Source organism: Somniosus microcephalus, chromosome 6 (genome assembly GCF_052327205.1).
Source record: "Somniosus microcephalus isolate GS21.2 chromosome 6, FLI_Smic_1.0, whole genome shotgun sequence".
In the NCBI taxonomy this organism is placed as follows: Eukaryota; Metazoa; Chordata; class Chondrichthyes; order Squaliformes; family Somniosidae; genus Somniosus; species Somniosus microcephalus.
This window is the reverse complement of record NC_140992.1, coordinates 188,997,414-189,020,429: the sequence shown is the minus strand read 5'-3', so window position 1 is coordinate 189,020,429 and position 23,016 is coordinate 188,997,414. Positions and strand designations below refer to the sequence as shown.

Sequence of the window (23,016 nt, the reverse complement as noted above, 5' to 3'; positions counted from 1 at the left end):
ACAATTTCCCTTTCATAAATCACTTTTTTTTAAGTGATCCCCATTCATACTTTTGACAGATCCATGCGTAGATACCTGTCAAAAGTGTACAGGGGGATTCCCTTCTTTGATTGGTTCTGCATAGCCCACGTGATCCCAGGGGCGCTTGCAAACTGCATGCTCCCCTGGGATACCTGGGTCTCTGTGCATGTTGGAGAGCAGAGGCCCAGGATCAGAAGTCTCGGGACTTATGGAGCCAGCAGTTAAGTTCATATATTTTTTCTGATCAGAGGCATCCGCACGTAGGAAGCCTCCGATTGGAAAATCCGGCCCAAAGTATTTGTTTAATTTCTTTGCCATTTCCTTATTCCCCATTATAATTTCTCCTGTCCCAGTCTGTAAAGGACCCACATTTACTTTTGCTAATCCTTCCCTTTTTACATACCTATAGAAGCTTTTACAGTCTGCTTTTATGTCTCTCGCTAGTTTACTCTCATATTCTATTTTCCACTTCTTTATCAATTTCTTGGTCCTCCTTTGCTGAATTCTAAAATCCTCCCAATTCTCAGGCTTACTACTCTTTTGGGCAACATTATAAGCCTCTTCCTTTGATCTAATACTATCTTTAACTTTTGTTAGCCATGGTGGGGCCACTTTTCTCGTGGAGTTTTTGTGCCTTAAGGGAATGTATATTTGTTGTAAATTATGTATTAATTATTTAAATGCTAGCCATTGCTCATCCAATGTCATACCTTTTAATGTAGTTTCCCAATTTAACTTAGCCAACTCGCCCGTCATACCTACATAGTTTGCTTTGTTTAGATTTAAGACCCGAGTTTTGGACTTAACAAAGTCACTTTCAAACTCAATATAAAATTCTATCATATTATGGTCACTCTTCCCTAAAGCCTCTTTACTATAAAGTTATTAATTCTCAATGGCCACGTGAGAAATATATGGAGATGGCTGTGGACATCCTAGCAAGAATCCGCACTTTGGGAAGAGGAGAAAACAGGAGAAAATGGCGAAGTAACCACATGAAAACAGCTCACACTGAGAGGCATCTATGCCAGATTAAAGAATTGTCCCAGAATACCAACCCTGCAGTTTTTGCTGATATTAATGCAAAAATGAACAAGAGCACTCGGTAAGTGGCACCTGTGTTATGAATTACTCAACCATAAATATAAGCCTTAGAAAATACAAGACAGAAATTGCATTTATATAACACCTTTTATCATGACTGGACGTTCCAAAGAATATTTCCAAAGGACTATAGCATGTTCCAAACAATAATTGAAGTACTTTTGAAGTGTAGTCACTGTTGTCATGTAGAGTAAAGCAGTAGCCAATGTGCACACAGCAAGTTCCCACAAAAAGCAATGAGATAAATTACCAAATAATCAGTTTTAGTAAAGTGGATTGAGAAATAATTATTGGCCAGGATGCAGGGAAGGGCTCCCATGCTCATCTACAATATAGCACCATGGGCTCTTTTATGTCCAGCCAAGAGGGCAGACGGAACTCCCTCAGTGCTGCGCTGAAATATTTGCGTGGATTTTGTGCTCAAGTCTCTGGAGTGAGAACTTGAACCCACAACCTTCTGACTCAGAGCGAGGATCTACCACTGTGCCAAGACTCAAAATTGCATCCAATGTTCAGTGTTTACTATTAGAATTATCCTGTAAGAAACTGAAATAAATATGAAAATTGTCATGGTAAAGTATCGTATTTCTATGTTGTCAGCAATTTGGTGGCAAAGCGTTTTATTTGTTAATCTTAAATTACATAGAAGCATTGATTAGTTCAGCACAGAAGTATGCCATTCAGCCCATCGAATCTGTGTAGGCTTTTCGGAAGAGCAATACTGTTAGCTCCACTCCGCCGCTCGTTTCTCATAACCCTGCAATTTTATTCTCCTTCAAGAACTTATCCAATTCCCTTTTGAAGGCTACTATTGAAACTGTATCCACCTCCCTATCAAGCAGTGCATTCCAAATTCTAACCACTCGCTGCATGAAAATATTTTTCATACGAACATAAGAAATAGGAGCAGGATTGAACCCGGATGATTGTCGACCTCAACTCCACTTAGCCACCTGATCCCCATATTCCTTGATTCCCTTAGAGTCCAAAAAATCTATCGATCTCAGCCTTGAATATACTCAACAATTCAGCATCCACAGCATTCTGGAGAAGAGAATTCCAAAAATTCACAACCCTGTGAGTGAAGAAATTTCTCCTCATCTCAGTCCTAAATGGCTGACCCCTGAGACTATGCCCCCTATTCCGAGCCTCTCCAGCCAGGGAAAACAGTTGCTCAACATTTACCCGGTCACCCCTCTCAGAATATTATATGTTTCAATGAGATCGCCACTCATTCTTCTAAACTCTAGAGTGCTTAGTCCCATGCTACTCAATCTCTCCTCATAGGACAACCGTATCATCCCAGAAATCAATCTAGTGAACCTGCATTTCACCCCTCTAAGGCAGGTATATTCTTCCTTAGGTACGGAGACCAAAGCTGTACACAGTACTCCAGGAGTGGTCTCACCAAAGTGCTGTACAATTGCAGCACGACTTCCTTACTTTAGTACTCCAACCCCCTTGCAATAAAGCTCAACATACCATTTCCCTTACTAATTGCTTGCTGTATCTGTACATTAACATTCTGTGTTTCGTGTACAATGACACCAAAATCCCTCTGAACACCAGCATTTAATAATTTTTCACCACTTAAATTATTCTGTTTTTCTATTCTACCTACCAAAGTGAATGACCTCTCAATTCCCCACATTATACTCTACCTGCCACCTTCTTGCCCATTCACTTAACCCATCTGTATCCCTTTGCAGACTGTTTGTGTCCTCCTCACAGCTTACTCTCCCTGCTAGCGTTTATTGTCAGCAAACTTGGATACATTACACTCGGTCTCTTCATCTACGTCATTAATATAGATTGCAAATAGCTGAGGCCCCAACACTGATCCCATATGCCCTTATCTTGTGTAACAACCTTTCGTGTGGCACCTTAGCAAATGTCTTTAGAAAATCCAAATATACTACCTCCACTGGTTTACCTTTATCTAACCTACACGTTACATCCACAAAATACCCTAATAAATTTGTTAAACACGATTTCCCTTTCGCAAAACCATGTTGACTCTGTCTAATCATATTATGATTTTCTAAGTGTAATGTTAGCAGTTTCTTAATAATAGATTCTAGCATTTTCCCGATGACTGATATCAGGCTAGCTGGCCCGTAGCTCCCTGTTTTCTTTCACTCTCCATTCTTGCATGCTGGTGTTACATTTACTACCTTTCAATCCACTGGGACCATTCCAGAATCTAGGGAATTTTGGAAGGTCAAAATCAATACATTCACTATCTCTGCAGCCACCTATTTTAGAACCCTAGGATGTAGGCTATCAGGTCCAGAGGATTTGTGGCTTTTAGTCCCATTAATTTCTCCAATACTTTTTCTTTACTAATGTTAATTACTTTAAGTTCCTCACTCTCATTAGACCCTTGGTTCCCCACTATTTATGATATATGTTGTATTTCTTCTACTGTGAAGGCAGTTACAAAATATGTGTTTAACGTCTCTGCCATTTCCTTATTTTGCATTATAATTTCTCCTGCCTCAGCCTCTAAGAGACCCACATTTTCTTTCGGCACTCTCTTCCTTTTTACATACTTTTAGAATCTCTTACAATCTGTTTTTATATTTCTTGATACTTTACTCTCATTCTATTTTCTCTCTTACTAAATTTTGTTCATCCTTTGCTGGTTTTTATAAGTCTCCCAATGCTCGGGCTCACTACACTTCTAGGCAACATTGTAAGCCTCTTCTTTTAATCTAATACCATCCTTAACCTCTTTAGTTAGCCATGGGTGCATCAACTTTTACCGTGGAGTGTTTTATTTCTCGATGGAATGTATAATTGTTGAGAATTATGAAATATTTTTAAATGTTTGCCATTGCTTATCTACAATCATATATTTTAATCTAATTTCCCAATCTACCTTAGCCAACTCGCCCCTCATACATAAGAGCATAAGAACACAAGGAATAGGAGCAGGAGTAGGCCATTCGGCCCCTCGCGCTGACCCCACCATTCAATAAGATCATGGCTGATCTGATCTTGGCCTCAATGCCAATTTACCGCCTGCTCCCCATAACCTTTGACACTCCTGTAGCTCAAATATATGTTTATCTCTGCCTTGACTATATTCAATGACACTGCCTCCACAGCTCTCTGGGGTAGAAAATTTCAAAGATTCACGACCCTCTGAGAGAAAAAATTCCTCCTCATCTCCACTTTAAATGGGCTATGTAATTGACTTTATTTAAGATTAATACTCTAGTATCAGACTAAAGTATGTTACTCTAAAACTCAACTTGAAATTCTATCATATTATGTTCACTCTTTCCCAGAGGCTCCCTTACTATGAAATTACTAATTAACCCTGTCTCATTACACAATGCAAGATCTAAAATAGCCTGTTCCCTGGTTGGTTCCATGACATATTGTTCTAGGGAACTTTCTCAAATAGATTCCCTGCACTTGTTTTCCAAACTATTTTTGCCAATTTGATTTGTCCAGTCTATATGAATATTAAAGTCCCCCACGATTATTGCAGTACCTTTGTTACAAGCTCCTCTTATTTCATGATAACAACTCTGTCCAACAGTATAGCTTCTGTTGGGGAGGGTGTTTTAAACTACTCTCACCCGTGTTTTCTGCCCCTTGTTATTTCATTTCTCCACCCATACTAATTCTACTTCCTGCTCTTCTGAGCCAAGATCCTTCCTCACAATTGTCCTTATGTCATACTTTATTATTAGGGCCACTCCCTCCTTTTCCATTTTGTCTGTCTTTTCAAATCATCACGTACTGTGGAATATTTAGTTCCCAACCTTGGTCACCATGCAACAATGGCTTTCTAATGGCTATTAGATAAAACCTGTTTATCTCTATTTATGCCATTAATTTGTCTGTTTTGTTATGAATGCTTTGTGCATTCAGAGAAAGCGCCTTTAATTTTAACGCTTTATTATTTTTCCCTGATTTGACCTTATTCACTGATGCATTGCTCCTGTCCCTTCCTGCTGCACTCTGCTTATTATTACCAAAATCACAACACTGCTCTAAGGCCTTGACTTTTCTCTATAGATTTATAAATTTCCCCTCTCCTGCACACTCTCCACTTTTTAGTTTAAAGCCCTGTCTACAGCCCCAGTAATTCGATTCACCAGGACACTGGTCCCAGCCTGGTCTAAGTGGAGTCTGTCCCAACAGAAAAGCACTCTCTTTCCCCAGTACTGCTGCCAGTGCCCCTTGAATCATAACCCCTGCCTCCCACACCACACTTTCAGCCATGCATTCAACTCTTATTTGTTTGACCCTATGCTAATTTGTGCTTGTCTCAGGTAGTAATCCAGAGATCATTACCTTTAAGATTCTGCATATTAAGTCGGACCCGAGCTCCTCAAACTCCCTCAGCAGAAGTTCATTCCTAGTTCTACTTATGTCATTGGTTCCTACGTGGACCACAACAACTGGATCCTCCCCCTCCCACTCCAAGTTCTTCTCCAGCTGTGACACGCTACCCTTAACCCTGGCACTGGGCAGGCATCACCACCTTCGGAACTCCTGGTTGTGGCCAAAGGGAACAGTATCTATCCCCCTGAATAAACTGTCCTCTACCACGACCATATTCTATTTCACTCCCCTCACTTGAATGGCCTCCTGTACCATGGTCCTTTTGCTTATCAACTCTGCAGACTTAGCCTTCATCTGCACAGGCAGCAGGAACCTAGTTACTGTTGGATAACAGCAAAGGCTGAGGTTCATCCTGCACTGCACCTGACTTGCCTAACTCACAGTCACCGCCTCCTGTCCATTAACACGAACTAGACCTGTGCCACTACCTAACCTAAGGGGTGTGACTGCCTCCTGGATCAAAGTGTCCAGGTAACTCTCCCCTCCCTGAATCCCCGCAATGTCTGCACCTCAGACTCCAGCTTAGCAAATCTGAGCTGAAATTCCTCGAGATGCAGACACTTACTGCAGATACGGTTGTCCAGGATCCTGATGCTCCCCACAAACTCCCACATGCTGCAGTTGCGACACACCTGCTGCCATCCCTATATAACCTTATTTTATTTATTTAATTAATTAAAGTTTATGTAATTAATCAAGGTAGCTTATATTCTTTATTTTTAACTAATTATTTGATCTACATTAAGTTAGAGGTATATTAAATTAAATATTTACCTTACCCCGCCAACCTCTGCTGTGACACCACTTTACGATTTTTCTGGCGTGCCACTCTCGGTTTCGCCGTTTTCTTAGATCTCAGATCTATCTGTTTACCTAAAGTATACTATGGCCGTAATACTTCGATAGATGAGATATTAAACAATTAATAATGATTCCTCGGCTCCCATCACTCCTCACTCTATACGGACAATGATGTCATTTTTTGAGTTTTTCCCTCCGTTTGTCTTGTACCAGCTATTGCTCTCTGCCCTGCTCCTTTTAAATCACTGGTGCTCGGGATCCCGCTCTTTTTAATCAGCTGCTGCTCTCTGCCGTTGCTTATAAACAAACAGCTGGCAAAAATACATTTCTCATCTCCATAAAACCAATCCTATCTCTGTGTGTACTTCAAAGTTGATTTCCTGAATTAATAAAGCGTTTTCTTACCTTCATTGGAAGTTATTTTTACATGGTCCACAATAATTCCCGTCAGTGCAAGAATTATCAAAAAACCCAGAACAAGCCGAGCAATCATGAGGAGCCGGATGCTGAAACTGTGACCTACAATGTTGGATTAAAACCAAGATATAAAACTGTTGTATAGACGTATTATCGAATGGAAGCAACAATGATTGGTTTATACAGGGGCATGGGGTCCATTAAATGTTTACTTTAAACCGAACTCCATGGGGATCGATTTAAACTTGCCTAAATCGGCGTTAACGGTGCGATAATGGCCTCACAATGGGATCGGTAGACTTAGCAACATGTTAACGCCTACAACGGAGCCTTCTACTGTCAGAGAGGGCCTGTTGCTCGGGGCTATCGCCTTTGTCTCAGGTAGTAGGCTACTCTTCACACAAAAAGAAAATACTGCAGTTGCTGGAAATCTGAAATAAAAACAGAAAATGCTGGAGATACTCAGCAGGTCAGGCAGCATTTGTAAATCGAGGTTCTATGATGAATATAGCATCCCGATGGTCATTTCAGGACAGAACTGGTACGCCCTGCACTCTGTGGCCAGTGTAACTAGCGAGAGAGATAAAGAGATCTGAACATGTACATTTAAATTATTTCTGCGTGACTAGGAAAAGCAGGAGTGCTCCTATGGGCCCCATAAAGATAACCTGGGAATCTGCAACCCGGGCAGCCCCTCCCCCCATGACCTGATCATGACACTCCCGGTTTAGCTTGCTGCGCATCGGGCTGTCTCCCGAGACCTGCGCAGTGTATTGGGCCGCCTTACATGCCTTAAGGTTCATCATTTTCATACAAGTAGCCTGGCGTTGTCTCCCTTCATGGCAGACTGGTTCTCACCAGCATAGGGACCAAGTGCCAAATTGTTTCCATCTGCACAGTAATTTCCACCATTCCTTAATTTTACTCTAACATCCACAGTGATAAAAACGGTTCCGAACATTTCATAAACTGTTATTTATTGGTCTAAAGAGTCCATAACTATAATGATAGCCAGAGTGGCTTTAGAAGCAATGCGTCTTGCTCCATCAATCTATAAGAAATTGAGGAGAGACATTGCTCAGTGGATGAAAGAAATCCAGAAACTAGTTTCCTTATATTTTTGGAAGATACTTGCAAAAGTTCTGCGCGTGAGGCTTTTGAATCAAATTCAGCCTCATGACATTCGAGGAGAATTGGAAAGTGATAATTAAAGGCTCTCTCTGGGGAACAGTAGATTTCTAAACAGAGCTCTACCCGGGCTATTTCAGGTTCCATGCTGTCTCGTCTATTGATGAACTATATGGAGGAGCCACTTCTAGTAGTAGTCCTAGATGTGTCAATACATAGATAGAAGAGATGTAGGATAATAACACTCAAAGAAATCTGGGACATCGAAGAAATGCACTTGAAAGATGTTCCCGGCAGTTCCACACATAATCTGTCTTAATTATACCTTGCTTCAGGGTGTAGCTGACACTGGCGGGCACCAGAAGAGAGACATGAGATAACAGACATGTATAAACAACTCCGCTCTGGGCAGGCTGTGCTTCTTCTAATGAGCTGGAAGCCTCAAACAGTCCATCCGTGTTCCTGTTTTTCACAGTTGCTATTCCGGTCAGATTTTCGACACCATCTCTTCGCCAGAAGATTTCTAAATGCCCCGGGTAAAAGGCAGTCGTTTTACACTCGAGTTTTAGAGAAGTCGCTGAAATCCCTGCAACAGGAGCGATTTTCAGGGGAGTTGGGGGAACTTTAACAGAAAAAAAGTTTTTTTCAATTTAAAGGAACACATTCTCATTTGCCTACTCTCGTTACGCTGTTATAGTCCTAATGTCACAAAAGTTATCCGCGCTGTCGTTTTTTTTAAACTTCGAGTTTGCATTTATTTTATAAATTGTTCTACGGCGCACAACAAAATGACGGAATGTATTGGAAACCATACGCAAAGAGGGTGTATCTCCCAGGGCTGCTGACATGCAGGGAGGCACGCGTCACTGTTCTGAATGGAGTATCAGATCCTTGCGCGGGATTGTGGTTGGCAGCAGTGACCCCGAGTGAGGTTCCTGTCCGAATATATCGGAGGGAGCGCAACCCAGTCTACACGAACAGTGGAATTGTTTCTCGTTATTCATTAATAATCTTTGGAGTATTAAACATTTTGTGTGTTTATTTAAAAATTGGTCGATTTTTAGATATTTCATATAGTGCAAACATATTTTATATAAACGGTGAATATTGAGAAGAAGAATTCTTACTAATCTATCGAAATATCTCCGATGTCTACACAGATTACAGGTTATATCTATAGATTAAAATTCGTGCATTACAGTTGCTAACTCAGCATCTCAGTGTCGGTGGTGGAGATTTCAGATCGTGCAGCTTTCACTAAATGTACTTTCCCCAGAGCGCGAACCGAGGGCCGGAATATCTTTCACGTCATGAAAGGGTTATATTGGTAATTATATACCTCTCTTTAGATCACAAGATCCATACAGATGAGGGAAACCGAATAGGAAATCCTAACTCAGAGTGCATGTCTCATATAATTCCAGGGTTTTTGTCCTTCCCCAAGTCTATTCGGTCTGTTGAACACGTTTTACCTGAAGAAGATTCTGCTTATATCAATCCTACAATCGTCTTTTACTAATGTGAACCTTTGTCCACTAGAGCTACAGTCAGCTGGAAGTAGAGTCCCTTATTAGGTTTGCATTGTTTTGTCAGTTTATTACAAACAATCTCTTTAACATCTTTTCTTTAAATGTTTACTTTTCCGACTTTGTGCTAATAGAAAACTTTTAAATCAGGGGTGTTATTAACTTGGAAATTTATTTTAGCCTTTATTCCCAGCAGCACCGTGTTCACTGTCCAACCAAAGGTCAGAATTGCTCCATTCCTTTACCACTGATCTGTTTAGGTATACAATATGTAATGCGGTATAATTTTCGTGGAGGAGGAGGAGGACGAAAGTGTTCATTTTATCTGCTGCCGTAACTTCAGTCGGGGATTGGTAGAATGTAAATAGATATCATGAATTACAAATACGGGAGCCCAGGCGTTTATAGCAATTTCGGCGATAATCTGCCCGTACTTTACAGGTTGTGTGTATGAAAGAAAGTCCAATTGGCGTAAGACAGTGGTTCAAACAGGAGCATTGGTTTTCTGCACTCTCCTGCAAGCTCTAGGACTTGGGGTGGAATCTAGCATTGAGGGTAAGACCAACACTTCCCTTTCAATGGGCTATAAGATTCCTTTTTGAAATGAGTTTGGCAGTCTCAAAAAAGTTCTCAATGGAAGCAAGTGCACAGCCTTAACTCCGGATATAGGAACAGGAGGAGGCCATTTAGCCCCTCGAGTCTGCTCCGCCATTCAATTAGGTGATGGCTAAATTCCACTTAATTCCATATCCCTTGATAATCCCAGCTAACAAAAATCTATCCATCTCAATCTTGGAAGCTCCTATTATCCCGTCATCCACACCCTTTTGGAAGAGAGAATTCCAGATTTTGGACAATTCTGTACAGAAAATATTAGATTGGCAATTTCAAGCTGTGGGGCCAAAATGTGCCCTGGTGCAATAACCACGATTGTAGCAGGACATTGTTTTGTTGAGTTTGTGATGAAGGCACCTTGTTGGGACGGCGTAGCTGGCCTTTAATTTTATATAAAATATCTGACCTAGGAGGTGTTAAAATTGTTCTCATTGTCGCTCCTGGGCACCGCTATTTTGGTGAGAACGAATGTGACCATCTAATCCCAGTTATTAATTTCAAGCCAAGATTCAAACGTTTATAGTATTTCAGTATCTTGCCTCAATAATAATTGTAACTGCACTTCCAAAAGCACCTACTGGATGCAAAGCACTTTGGAATGTCATGCGGACAATGAAGGGGTGAAATTGATCTAGGGCAGTAGCGCAGACCGGGCGCTAGCGAATCGGCGGGCGTTGTACACCGGGGTCAATGGAAAAGAAAATCGGGAGAAGCGTAAAACGAATTTGCTCTCAGCTGGTTTTCGTCAAGTGATAAAAGTTGAAATTACCCCCGCTATTGAGTTTTACATATATCGCACACTGCTGAAAATCTCCCATTCCCCGGCTCAATGACACTTACCGTACACAGTAAGCTGGGAGCCACTTCCATCTCCAATAGATTTTTGATGATGTTTTACTTTACAGTAATACACTCCGGAGTCGGCGACACTCGCATTCAGGAGATCAAATGAACCACTTCCCTTTTTTACATTAAATTGCTTTCTGCTGTCTGGCTCCAGAAATGCCTCCTCGCCCCGTCTCCGCCAATAAACATCGGGAGCATCTTGGAATATGGGAAATGTGCAGAACATGGAAACATTTGTACTCCTGGCAACTTTAATGAATTTAGGGAATTGACCCACTTTGATCGAAGTTCCTTCAGCGGCTATCAGAAAATAAACAAAAATGTTGACATAATAGTTTGCATATCTTAGAAAAAGAACACATAAAATGACTTAGAAATAAAAAACAAGAAAATTAACCACATTAATAACGCAATAAGAAAAACGGAAGAAGGAAATGTGCACAAAATATGACAATTTTTTTAACATTAGCTTTTTTTCGATAAGCATGGAGCGGTAAGATAAACAAACACACCTCTGTAAAGAACTCCCACCAAAGATATGCAGAAAAGCGCGGAATTCACCGCCATTCTGAGTGACGATGTGGCCATTAGACTGGCCATAAGCTGCAAGGAATCAACAAGCTCCTGGAGCTTTGGAAGCCAGGGGTTTGCACGTGATCTAGAGTTGCGTGTAACATCACGTGCCTAAATGTACAATTTCAACTGATGTATTTCCAATGTTAAGGCAGTATTGTGGGCGGAGAGCCGTGCAGACTCAGGGTTAATGCAGCCACTTAAAAGATCTACGATATTTGGGTGTATTGTAGTTACTCGAGTAACTCAATTACGCAAAAATGCGCGCGATCTTTAAAGCCATGTATTTTGTTTGCCTCCAGGTTGCACTTCTCTCTTGGCGGAAACGCGGAGCGAACTCTGGACTGTGAGTGCTCCTTTGTTGTTTTTGTGGTGATAAAGCGATATTAATTGTATTGGTGTATTTTGTTCTGCCTATTCCTACAGCAAACCCTGATCAGTGTAAAAAAAACTCCTGTCTGTGCATTGAACGCCGGTGCGCCTTTACGCTAGCCAATCGAGTTCTCCATGTTAATGAGCATATATCAAAATCCAGCGACTCACATTCTGCTGTAAATAGGAGGAGCCTATTTGTCTGACCCATGGTTGTGCCAATGTAATAACACGCTTGACTTCAGCTGTGATGGTGAACTGTCGGATGAATTAACTTGCCTAGCTCATCCCTATTAACCTTTCGGTTTTATTTCCTATGAACGTTGAAACTAACAAATGAGAAAACAAGAGTGAAAGTGGAACGCCAGATCGTGTGGACTATAGTTTTATTTTGCGTTATAGTGAATCCCCTCATCCTGTTGCCCGATTATAGCCCCCAGATCCACCTGAAGTCACAAATGCTGTCCTAGTGGCTTCTATTAAATGATTGCAGTGTCTACCAAAGCCTATGAGTATCCCATTAGCACCTTCCTCCGATCAAATACTCCGGTGTGAGTTTGGTTTACATCTGTACGTTCAGTGAATATTCATGCTGCCACTAAACCCATTCACTATATATCTGCATTGTTTCAGATTGCATGCTTGCTTACCATGATCTGGTCGCTTATTTGGTGAAGCCATCGTCCTTGGAGTCTTCTGTATTAGGTGACCTTAGAGACAGCTATTACAGTAGTGGCATGATTGAGCTAAGTGCTCCTGCACTGGAGAGAATATTAATCAATTAGGGTTGGGTTGTCATCCATATCTGAAGCAGCTAAATGAAATGAAGTTTTGTATGCAGGCCAATGTCCGCAGTGTAATTAATAAGGTTGTTGAGCTGCAGGCACAAATTGCCGCATGGGATTATGACGTGGTTGCATTAATAGAGACCTGGCTAAAACAAAGCCAGGAATTGGTTCTTAATATTCCTGCTTACCAAGTATTCAGGAATGATAGAGTAGGAGAAAGCGCAGGGGGCGTGGCAGCATTGAATAAAGATGATGTTACAGTTCTAAGTCGAATGTATAAACTGGATGACTCTAGGACTGAATTTATTTGGCTTGAGCTGAGGAACAGAGGGGGAGCTGTTACACTGTTGGAAGTTTTTTTTATAGAGCTCCAAACAGTGGGAAGGAGTTAGATGAGCATATTTGTCGGCAAATTTCAAAGGCGTGTAACAAAAATAGAGAAGTAATATTAGGAGACTTTAATTACCCTAATATAGTCTGGGGAAAACATAGTGCTGAGGATAGGGAAGGAGGAGTTTTTGATATGTTTACAGGAGATCTTTCTCGATCAATAGGTCTCCAGTCCAGCAAGGAAGAAAGCAATTTTGGATCTGGTTCCGGGAAATGAAGTCGGGCAAGTGGTGTGTATTACCGTAGGAGATCATCTAGCTAAAAGTGACCACAACAAAATTCGGATTAAAATAAGTATAACAAGAGACCAGAAAATATCGAAGGAAAAAGTGCTCAACTAGGGAAGAGCTAATTTCAGTGATTTAAGGCGGGACCCAGAACAGATAAATTGTAAAAGGCGATTGCAGGGTAAAGCAGTAACGGAGCAATGGAAGGCATTCAGGGAAGAGATAGTTCAGGTGCAAAATAAGCATACTTCTACGAAGGGAAAAGGTACAGCACCCAAAGTTAATGCTCCCTGGATGACAAAGGAAATAAAAGTTAAAATAAAACAGAAAAAGTAGGCTTATGACAAATTTCAGGAGCAAGATTCAATTATTAACCAGGAAGTTTATGGAAAATACAAGAGGGAATTGAAAAAGTTAAGTCGGGAGGCAAAGAGAGGTTACGAAAAAAGATGAGCAAGCAATATTAAAATGAACCTTCAAACATTTTTATAAATATATAAAGCATAAGTAGTTAGCTAGGGACAAAGTTGGGCTATTAATGGCCCAAAGGGAAACCTTCATGTCGACGCAGAGGACATGGTTAAACTATTAAATGAATACTTTGTATCTGTCTTGACAAAGGAAGATGGAATGCATCCTAGGTTGCTGAAAGATGCAAAGGTTGAAATAGCAGAGGCATTGGTCAAAATCTTTCAATTCTCATTGGGTACAGGAGTAGTGCCGGAGGATTGGAGGGTTGCTAATGTTATACCACTATTGAAGTTAGGGGAGAGGGATAAACCAGGAAACTACAGGCCAGTCAGCCTAACATTGATAGTGGAGAAGTTACCAGAAAGAATTATCAGTGACAAAATAAACTTTCATTTGGAAAGGCATGGGTTAATCAAAAAGCGTCGGTATGGATTTGCTAAAGGCAAATCTTGTCTGACTAACTTGATTGAATTCTTTGATGAGGTAGCAGAGAAGGTTGATCAAGGTAGTGCAGTAGATGTTGTATGAATGGACTTTCGGAAGGTATTGGACACATTGCGCACAGGAGGCTTATTAAGAAGATGAAAGTCCATGGAATTAAGCGGAAACTGGCTCAAAGACAGGAAGCAAAGGGTAATGGTGGATAGATGTTTTTCATACTTGGAGGTGGTTTGCATTGGTGTTCCCCAAGGCTCAGTTTTGGGTCAATTACTCTTCTCAATTTTTATAAACGACCTTGACTCGGCTATAGGGAGCAGATGTTTGCAGATGATGCGGAGCTTGGTAAAGTATTGATAGAGACGAGGATTGTTATAGGCTTCGAGATGACATAGTCAGGATGGTGAAATGGGCAGAAGCATGGCAGATGGAGTTCAATGCGGAGAAAAGTGAAGTGATGCACTTTGGGAGGACTTATGTGGAAAGACTGTATACTGAAAACGGCACGATTTTGAAAAGTTTAGATGAGCAAAGAGACCTTGGTCTCCATATACACAAATCGTTAAATGATGCAGGGCAACTTGATAAGATGGTTAAAAAATCATATGGGTTACTTGGGTTTATAAATAGAGGAATAGAATATAAAAAGCAAAGAGTTCATACTGGAACTTTATAATCACTGCTTAGGCCTCAGCTGGAGTATTGTGGACAATTCTGGGCACCACACTTCATGAAAGATGTAAAGGTCTTAGGAAGGACACAGAGAAGGTTTACTACGATATTACCAGGGATGAGGGACTTCAGTTATGAGGAGAAGTTGGAAAAGGTAGGACTGTTTTCCTTGGAACAGAGAAGGTTAACAGGTGATCTAATAGGGGTTTTCAAGATGATGAGAGGTTTTGATAGAGTAGAGAAAAGATATTCCCTCTGGCGAGCGGTGCAATAACTACAGGCCATAAGTTAAAAATCATTGACAAAAGATCTAAAGGCTGATGAGGAGTTTATTTTTCACTCGAAGATAGTGGAAGCTGATTCCTTAAATAATTTTAAAAGGTTGTTACGGACCAAAAGCAGGGGTGTGGCACTAAGCACGGATGTTTTTTCAAAGTGCAATCACATGCAGGACGTGCAGAATGTTTCGATGATTCTACGATCCTTATGTATAAAATAGGATTGTAAAGGTAATTCGGGAATACTACTGCCAGCTAAGCAGTGATTGTAGGAAAAGTTGACGCGATTGCAAACGAGCAGAAGGTAATTTTAAGACTGATATCAGGAAGATTAATTTTCACACAGGAGTGGTCACCATGTGCAAGGGCCTTCCAGTTAGGGTAGTGGAGATAAAAAATAATCAATGCAAAAATTCAAAAAACAACCTGTTCGGAATCTATAGCGTCTTTCAGGGCGCACGGACCAAATTTATTTTCTCACCTGTATCTACTTTGCACTCGTGACGCCTGCTACAAGGTGTGTGTATGCGTGTTTGTCCCTTATGGCTCAATTTTGGATCCATTTCCATGTTCCACCCCCAGTCACCATTGGGACTGACGCTTGAAGAATGATCAGTTGGGTGAGGGTGAATGGTACAGGAGGGCTAATTGTGCAAGTGGACGCTTATCTGATTCACTTTCAAGAGCAGAAGAAAAATGGGCAGGAAAGTAGACAACATTGTTTTAAATCTGCTTCTGCATTTTCGAAAGCAGGTAAACTAGTTTAAATATAAGTGATTTGTCGTGTTTTCAGAGTAGATTTTCTTCTTTATTTTATAAGTGGTTTTGGCCTCATTCCTCTGACATAAGAAGGAGATGGTACCGGGCCTTCTCCTTGAAGGATTCTTTTTACAACTGGATGGCTTCCTAGGCCTTTTCAGAGTACAGTTCAGAATGACACTCATTGGTGCGAGACTGGAGACACATATAGGTCGGGTGCCAGTTTTCCTTGCCTAAAGGAATGAACCGTTAGTTGATCGTTAGTCAATAGTGAACATCTGAGGTTATTACAACAATGCAACAGCTCGATTGTCAATTTTACTGCTATCAGATTTTAACTCCTTCAATCACATCCATAAAGAAATTTTTCTGAAATATGTTTTGATTGCCATGCTTTTTATTTTCAAACTGACTTGAAATTCTCAAACTGCCATGTTGAAATTTTAACTTACGCTCGCTGGATTACAAATCCAGTAACATAACCACTACACTACCGTATCCACTGCATTCCCTCCTTCAGAAAACAGCAGGTTAGTGTTCTGTGGGTCACACAATCCCGACTCATAATGCTGTGATCATATTTCCTCTTGAGAAAGTGCTTGCTCGTAACACCGCAGATCAATCCCATTTCATCTATTTAATTATATTGCGATTATTACCATTTGACATACAGCACATTCATATATAAAGAGTACATGGTGTATTACATTCCGTATATTTTGGTAGTGAGGTTCACTGCGTGGCTTATTAGCACCTGCACTAATGCAACCGAAGCTTCCTGAGCAGAAATAACTCGAGGATCTGGTTAAATTGAAAGGACCGTAAACAGCCTATCGCCGCCGCACAGCCGTATTAATCACACTGTGAAACATTCGCCTGTCACTGCAACAGGTTGACGGAGATAAATTTAACACCGTATTGTGCACGTTCGCTTGCTGATTTTGCAACATTCAAATCAAAAGAACAGCAATGTTTGGTCTAACGCTAGCAGTGAAAGATCAAGCTAGCCTGTTTTGTTTGAGTAACGAATTAGCACCCCGGCTATTTCTATTTTCTTATATATTACTTATACCGTTTAAACTTTTTCTTATAACCTGTCATTTTTTTTAGTCAGGTTACTTTCTAAGTTATGCTTTTTTATTTTACATGCATGTACGCAATTTGGAAAGCCGTTCAAACGTAATTCCCAGGACCAAATATAAAGTTAAGGCCTGAGACACCTCCCATTAACGATCGCTCGAAACTAGTCCAATGAGTAAATGGTGTACGTTATGTCGGGGTATTGGACAGTGCCTGGATTTTTGCAAACGGTTTAACAGGCTCGATTAAATATGTTAGCATTTGCTTTATTTTTCAACAATTAATCAATTTTAAGATGACACTCAGAATTACATAAAGTATTTCAAGGCGGTCCTTTTCATTGAGGCATCTCTGTTCTAGGTAAGATAGGTAAATTGCTGGGAGGGAGACAACACGATGAGACATGTCATGTAGGTGAACTGGGAATGAAACTTAACCTGGAAGCTCAACTGGAGAATAAAGAATGCACAGAGAGACACAACAAAGACCAATTGTACAAATTTAGCTATTTCCGGGTACCGATTCATTTCTAGTCCATAACGAATCATTTAAACAATTTGTGCAGAGCAATAAATAAACGATATTATGCGACGTGAAGCTTCGGCGGAGCAATAAAATAACTAAATAAAATAGCATTTAAATATGCATCTTAGGTGACAATAATCTTGGTCCATGTATACAATCTTTGTTTAACTGCTCATGATTCTATGCCCCACCGAGGTACACACGTTAATGTCTTTGACATAAAACCGAAAATGCTGGAGATACTCAGCAGGTCAGGCAGCATCTGTGAAGAGAGGAACAGAGTTAACGTTTCAGGTCGATGACCTTTCGTCAGAACTGGAAAAAAGCAGGAAATGGAACAGATTTTTAAGCAAGTGTAGGAGCTGGGAAAGTGGGGAGGGGCTGAAAGCGCAATTTACACTTCATCTAGAGCCATCTCTTGTTTCTTAACCTGTGCCATTACCATCTCCTTTTGCCTTGAATATCTCTTAATGTCTCTTAACCTCTCATGCCTTCTATCCTATTACAGACCTTCCCCTTTGTTCTTTCATCCCCTCCCCCCTTTCACAGCTCCTACACTTGCTTTAAAATCTGTTCCATTTCCAGCTTTTTTCCAGTTCTGACGAAAGGTCAAGGACCTGAAACGTTAACTCTGTTTCTCTCTTCACAGATGTTGTCTGACCTGCTGAGTATTTCCAGCATTTTCTGTTTTTATTTCAGATTTCCAGCATCTGCAGTATTTTCTTTTTCTTTTTGAATTAATGTCTTTGACATGTTCAGTTAAAGTTCAGAGGCACCCGCACAAGTTCACTCCTGGACTGTATATAAAAAAACACAATGTAGAAATCGTCATCATTCTTCTGCTCCTTCTTTGCATTTTTTGGTTGAATCCCAAGCAGGATCCTACGTATCCAATGAAATGAGTTTTAAAAAATACATTGCTATCCCAGATACACATCTACTCTTTATTTAATTACACGACCAGAAGATATTTAATTGAAAAGTTGTGTAATAGATATTACGACATTACATTCTCGCAATGTCGACTAAAGTTATAATTGCTGTTTGGCAATATATAATTTTCGACTGCATTTTCCAGTGGGTATTTAGTATTTGCCTACCAGCAATTCAGTAATCAATTCAGTTTGCTGCCAGTCTTTTCACCTCGTCAGAGATAAAACATATTTAAATTTGTTGCTAGTGGTCTTCAGACATTTGATTCTGAATTTTATGCCTTCAGTGTCCTACCCTGTTCTCCGAAGGTGTTGAATTATATTTGAGTATAAATCCACGGCTGTCGGTTATCCTCTACCCGCTGACCCAAGTGGCCTAGAGTGGCGATAGGCTTTTCGATTGTGAGAGTCAACACAGCTGAAACCTATCGCCAGTGGGAACGAGAGATGTTTGACCTTCCAGTGAAGTTGAGAACTCACAATTGACGTCCTGTCCAATATTTCAATTAGATATAATTAGGGTTAAGCTATTAAATGCACTTTTAGCCATGTAGGCAAGAACGCATTTTGTTTTTATAAATTGGTGTTAGTGATAGCAGCTGCTTGATTTGTCTTTGTCACTGATTCAAATAGGGTTAGAAAATTAGGCAGTGTTTGGGTAATGAATGATACACCATCGCTCTCACTTTCAACGTAACCAGGATTATAGTTTTATCTGATTTTCGGTCATTACTGCCACATAAAACTATTCGAAACAGGGTAAGAACATTTCTCAAATCCAACCCCATCCATAAACGTGGTTTGTACAAATAGCCCCTGAGGTTACTCCCTGAGAACAATTTAGATATTATTTGCAATTTGTCTCTCCCTTCTTTTAGAGGATGCGTTTGCCGTTCTGTTTTAAAAAGATTCGTACATCCGGTGAAATGAGGAAGAGAGAAATTTTGGACGAACGCATTCCGAGTTCCAAAGCTACTGTCTCACAGCATAACTAGAGACCCAGCTATTTACGGACGATTGAATAAGGCCCTTGAATTGATGCAGTACAACATTCTGTTAGCAATCTTTACGAATTCATAACAACTTCTTCCATCAGTTATTTCAATACAGACATTAATCAATTTACTTCAAAGAAGTTGCTGTTTCCAGTAAATTAATGGGCAAGGAATTTAATACGCACACCTTCAGCGATCTTGTGTTAATATCATACTGGGCATTTTTCATCTTAAAGCTTATTTAAATTAGGAGGAATCTTATCTTATTGCAGTTTCTCTATGTGACTCTAGCTCTTGTGTGCGTCTGATGCGGTTTATGTACAATCAATGTAATCATCGGTGGCAACTTTACAAATTCGATATAAGCATAAACAGAACTGTTTGCACCCAACTCCTTGTTTTGGAGATTTTTTGTCTTTCTGTACTGGACGTGTTATGATGAAAGGCACTGAGCCCGTGTGCGTTTTCAGATAGGTGAAATATGGGTACAAGCTAAACATTGCTTCATCTCAAAGTCTCAAACAGTTGTATGTAGCGTATGCATGTAACTTACCTGTTTCTGATTCATTCTGATCCGAATTAACTGTACCTATGAGCGATACAGAAGCAAGATTTTGAAAAGGGATAACGCTGGTTATCAATATTAAATAAACTGTATTTACAGCCAAGTAAATTGAAATTCCATTTTCAAAGTAAAGCAACTGACTGGTGACTTGCAATGGCGCTCGCTCGATCTACAGCTTTTAACTAAAATGGGAGCTATCGTGTCGTTGTAGGTACACATTTAAGATTAAAAGCCGCTTAGAGCATTAAAGGACTGTAGCTGCATACTGTTCGCTGGTCAGGCAAAGCAGAGATTGTCCTGAATGGGCTGATAAGTGGCAGGTAACATTCGCGCCACACAAGTGCCAGGCAATGACTATCTCCAACAAGCGAGCATCGAACCACCGCCCCTTGACAGTCAACGGCATTACCATCGCCGAATCCCCCACCATCAACATCCTGGCAGTTCAGCATTGACCAGAAACATAACTGGACCAGCCACATAAATACTGTGGCAACAAGAGCAGGTCAGAGGCTAGGTATTCTGCGACCTCCTGACTCCCCAAAGCCTTTCCACCATCTACAATGCACAAGTCAGGATTGTGATGGAATGCTCGCCACTTGCCTGGATGAGTGCAGCTCCAAGAACACTCAAGAAGTTCGACGCCATTCAAGTCAAAGCAGCCCACTTGATTTGCACCCCATCCACTACCTTAAACATGCACTCTCTCCACCCCGGCGTACTGTGGCTGCATTGTGTACCATCTACAAGATGCACTGCAGCAACTTGCCAAGGCTTCGTAGGCGGCATCTCCCAAACCCATGACCTGTACCACCTGGAAGGACAAGGACAGCAGGCGCATGGGGACACCACCGCCTCCAAGTTCCCAACCAAGTCACACACCCTCCTAACTTGGAAGTATATCACCGGTTCTTTATCGTCGCTGGGTCAAAATCCTGGAAACTCCATCCCTAACAGCACTGTGGGAGTACCTTCACCACACGGACTGCAGCGGCTCAAGAAGGTAGCTCACCACCACCTTCTCAAAGGCAACTAATGATGGGCAATAAACGATGGCTTTGCCAGCGGTGCCCACATCCCATGATCGAATAAATGTAAAAAAATAAAAAGTGTACCTGGCTGCCCATATTGGATAAACTCAGTTCACCTGTGTCTAAATCGTGGTCCAATGTTAGCAAAAATTGAATTGGTTATTCTGCTCAAGACCAAATAAAGTTATAAATGAAGTTTGAAATGATGCTTTTAAATCAAAAACCTCAAGTCTCCGAATAAATAGAGTTTCACATTCTAGGAAGCAAAATTGTTGCTCAGTAAAACTAAGGAGCTTTGGATTAGCGCCTGCTATATTTTAAATACAGGTAGAACAAAGTGAACATTTTTAACTTTTTGATTTTTTTTGGTATTTTCTAAATTTGGCAAAGAGCCAATGCTTAACTTACACTACCATCGAGTTAACCGATTTTAGCTGGATGGGGAGTGGAGTTCTGTGCGTTCCATTGGAGCAGCACTTTGTTCTGCTCGAATGTGGTGCAGAGCCAACAGAATAATGATGCCACCTTCCATACCAGTGCTTCTGGCATGTCTTCCTTTTTCCACAACCGAGGATTCCCCTCTACAACGGTTGACACAGCCTTTGACCATGTCCATTCTATCTCCTGCACTTCTGCCCTCACCCCTGCCTCTCCCTCCCTTGTCGTCACCTTTCACCCCATCAGCCTCCACATTCAATGGATCATCCTCCGCCATTTCCGCCACCTCCAGCGTGATCCCACCACCAAATGCATCTTCCCCTCACCTCCCCATTCAGCATTCCATAGGGACTGCTCCATCGGCGACACCCTTGTCCATCCCGCTATCACCCCAACACCCCTTCCCCTTCGCCCAGCATCTTCCCGTGCAAGCACAGGAGATGCAACACATGCCCTTATACCTCCCCCCTTCCCATTGTCCAGGGCCCCAAACACCCCTTTCAGGTGAAACAGCAATTTACTTGTACTTCTCGCAATTTAGTATACTGTATTCGCTGCTCACGATGAGGTCTCCTCTAGATTGGGGAGACCAAACGCAGATTGGGTGACCACTTTGCAGAACACCTCTGTTCAGTCCGTAAGGGGGACCCTGAGCTTTCAGTCGCCTGTCATTTTAATTCACTGCTCCACTCCCACTCAGATCTCACCATCCTTGGCCTCTTGCATTGTTCCACAGAAGCTCAGCGTAAGCTGGAGGAACAGCACCTCATCTTCCGATTAGGCACTTTACAGCCTTCCGGACTCAACATAGAGTTCAATAATTTCAGATCATAACCTCGGTCCCTATCATACATATATATATATATTTTATCCACACTTTTTTTCTGTGTCTTTTTTTCTTCTCCCCCACATGGGCGTTGTCTTTCACTCTGCCAACACAATTCACACTTCATCTAGAGCCATCCTTTGTTTCTTAACCTGTTCCATTACCATCTCCTTTTGCATTGAATATCTTTTAATGTCTCTTAATCTATTCCACCTTCCACCCTATCAAAGACCTTCCCTTTTGTTCTTTCATCCCCTCCTCCTTTCCCAGCCTCTTAACTTGCTTAAAAATCTGTTCCATTTCCTGCCTTTTTCCCGTTCTAACGAAAGGTCATCAACCTGAAACGCTAACTCTGTTTCTCTCTTCACAGCTGCTGCCTGACCTGATGAGTTTCTCCAGCATTTTCTGTTTTTGTTTCAGATTTCCAGCATCTGCAATATTTTCTTTTTGTATTAGTGTTTAGTTCACTGCCACTTCTCTTCCAGGAATGCCCACCTTGAAGGAGTTCTGCTCTTCTCTCCAACGGGAGTTCCGTTTGTCTCTTTTACCTTTTTCATCTTCATTGCTTTCTGTCTCCCTTCTCGTGTTTGATCAGGTATCTACCAAAATTAGCTTTCACAGCCACATATCTTTCCTCAGCTACTGTCTCCGGCTCCGACTCATTCCACGTGGATTCCAACTGAAATTCCACCCTTTGTGTTTTGGATCCACCCAGGACTACAGATATCTCCAAGATATTCAGCGTTCCTCGAACCACTGCTCTCGATGTATCCTGAGATCCACGTTGAATGCCATGTGATGCCACATGCACACCCTCAACCTCTCTCTTCAGCAGC

The 23,016-nt window shown here is 41.2% G+C and overlaps 1 protein-coding gene across 1 annotated transcript in view; it reads right to left on the bottom strand.

Annotated features, from left to right (window-relative positions):
• The window catches only part of LOC147116261 (natural cytotoxicity triggering receptor 3 ligand 1-like), a 36,016-nt gene extending 23,570 nt beyond the window's left edge, over window positions 1-12,446 (bottom strand). Inside the window, exons 1-5 of the mRNA XM_085992034.1 lie at window positions 12,416-12,446; window positions 11,333-11,423; window positions 10,815-11,164; window positions 8,159-8,455; window positions 6,694-6,807 (exon numbers count right to left, since the gene is read on the bottom strand). Of these exons, the coding sequence (XP_085848160.1) occupies window positions 6,694-6,807; window positions 8,159-8,455; window positions 10,815-11,164; window positions 11,333-11,423; window positions 12,416-12,446 (883 nt within the window). The remainder of the gene's footprint in view (window positions 1-6,693; window positions 6,808-8,158; window positions 8,456-10,814; window positions 11,165-11,332; window positions 11,424-12,415) is intronic.
• Between the last annotated feature and the right edge of the window lie 10,570 nt (window positions 12,447-23,016).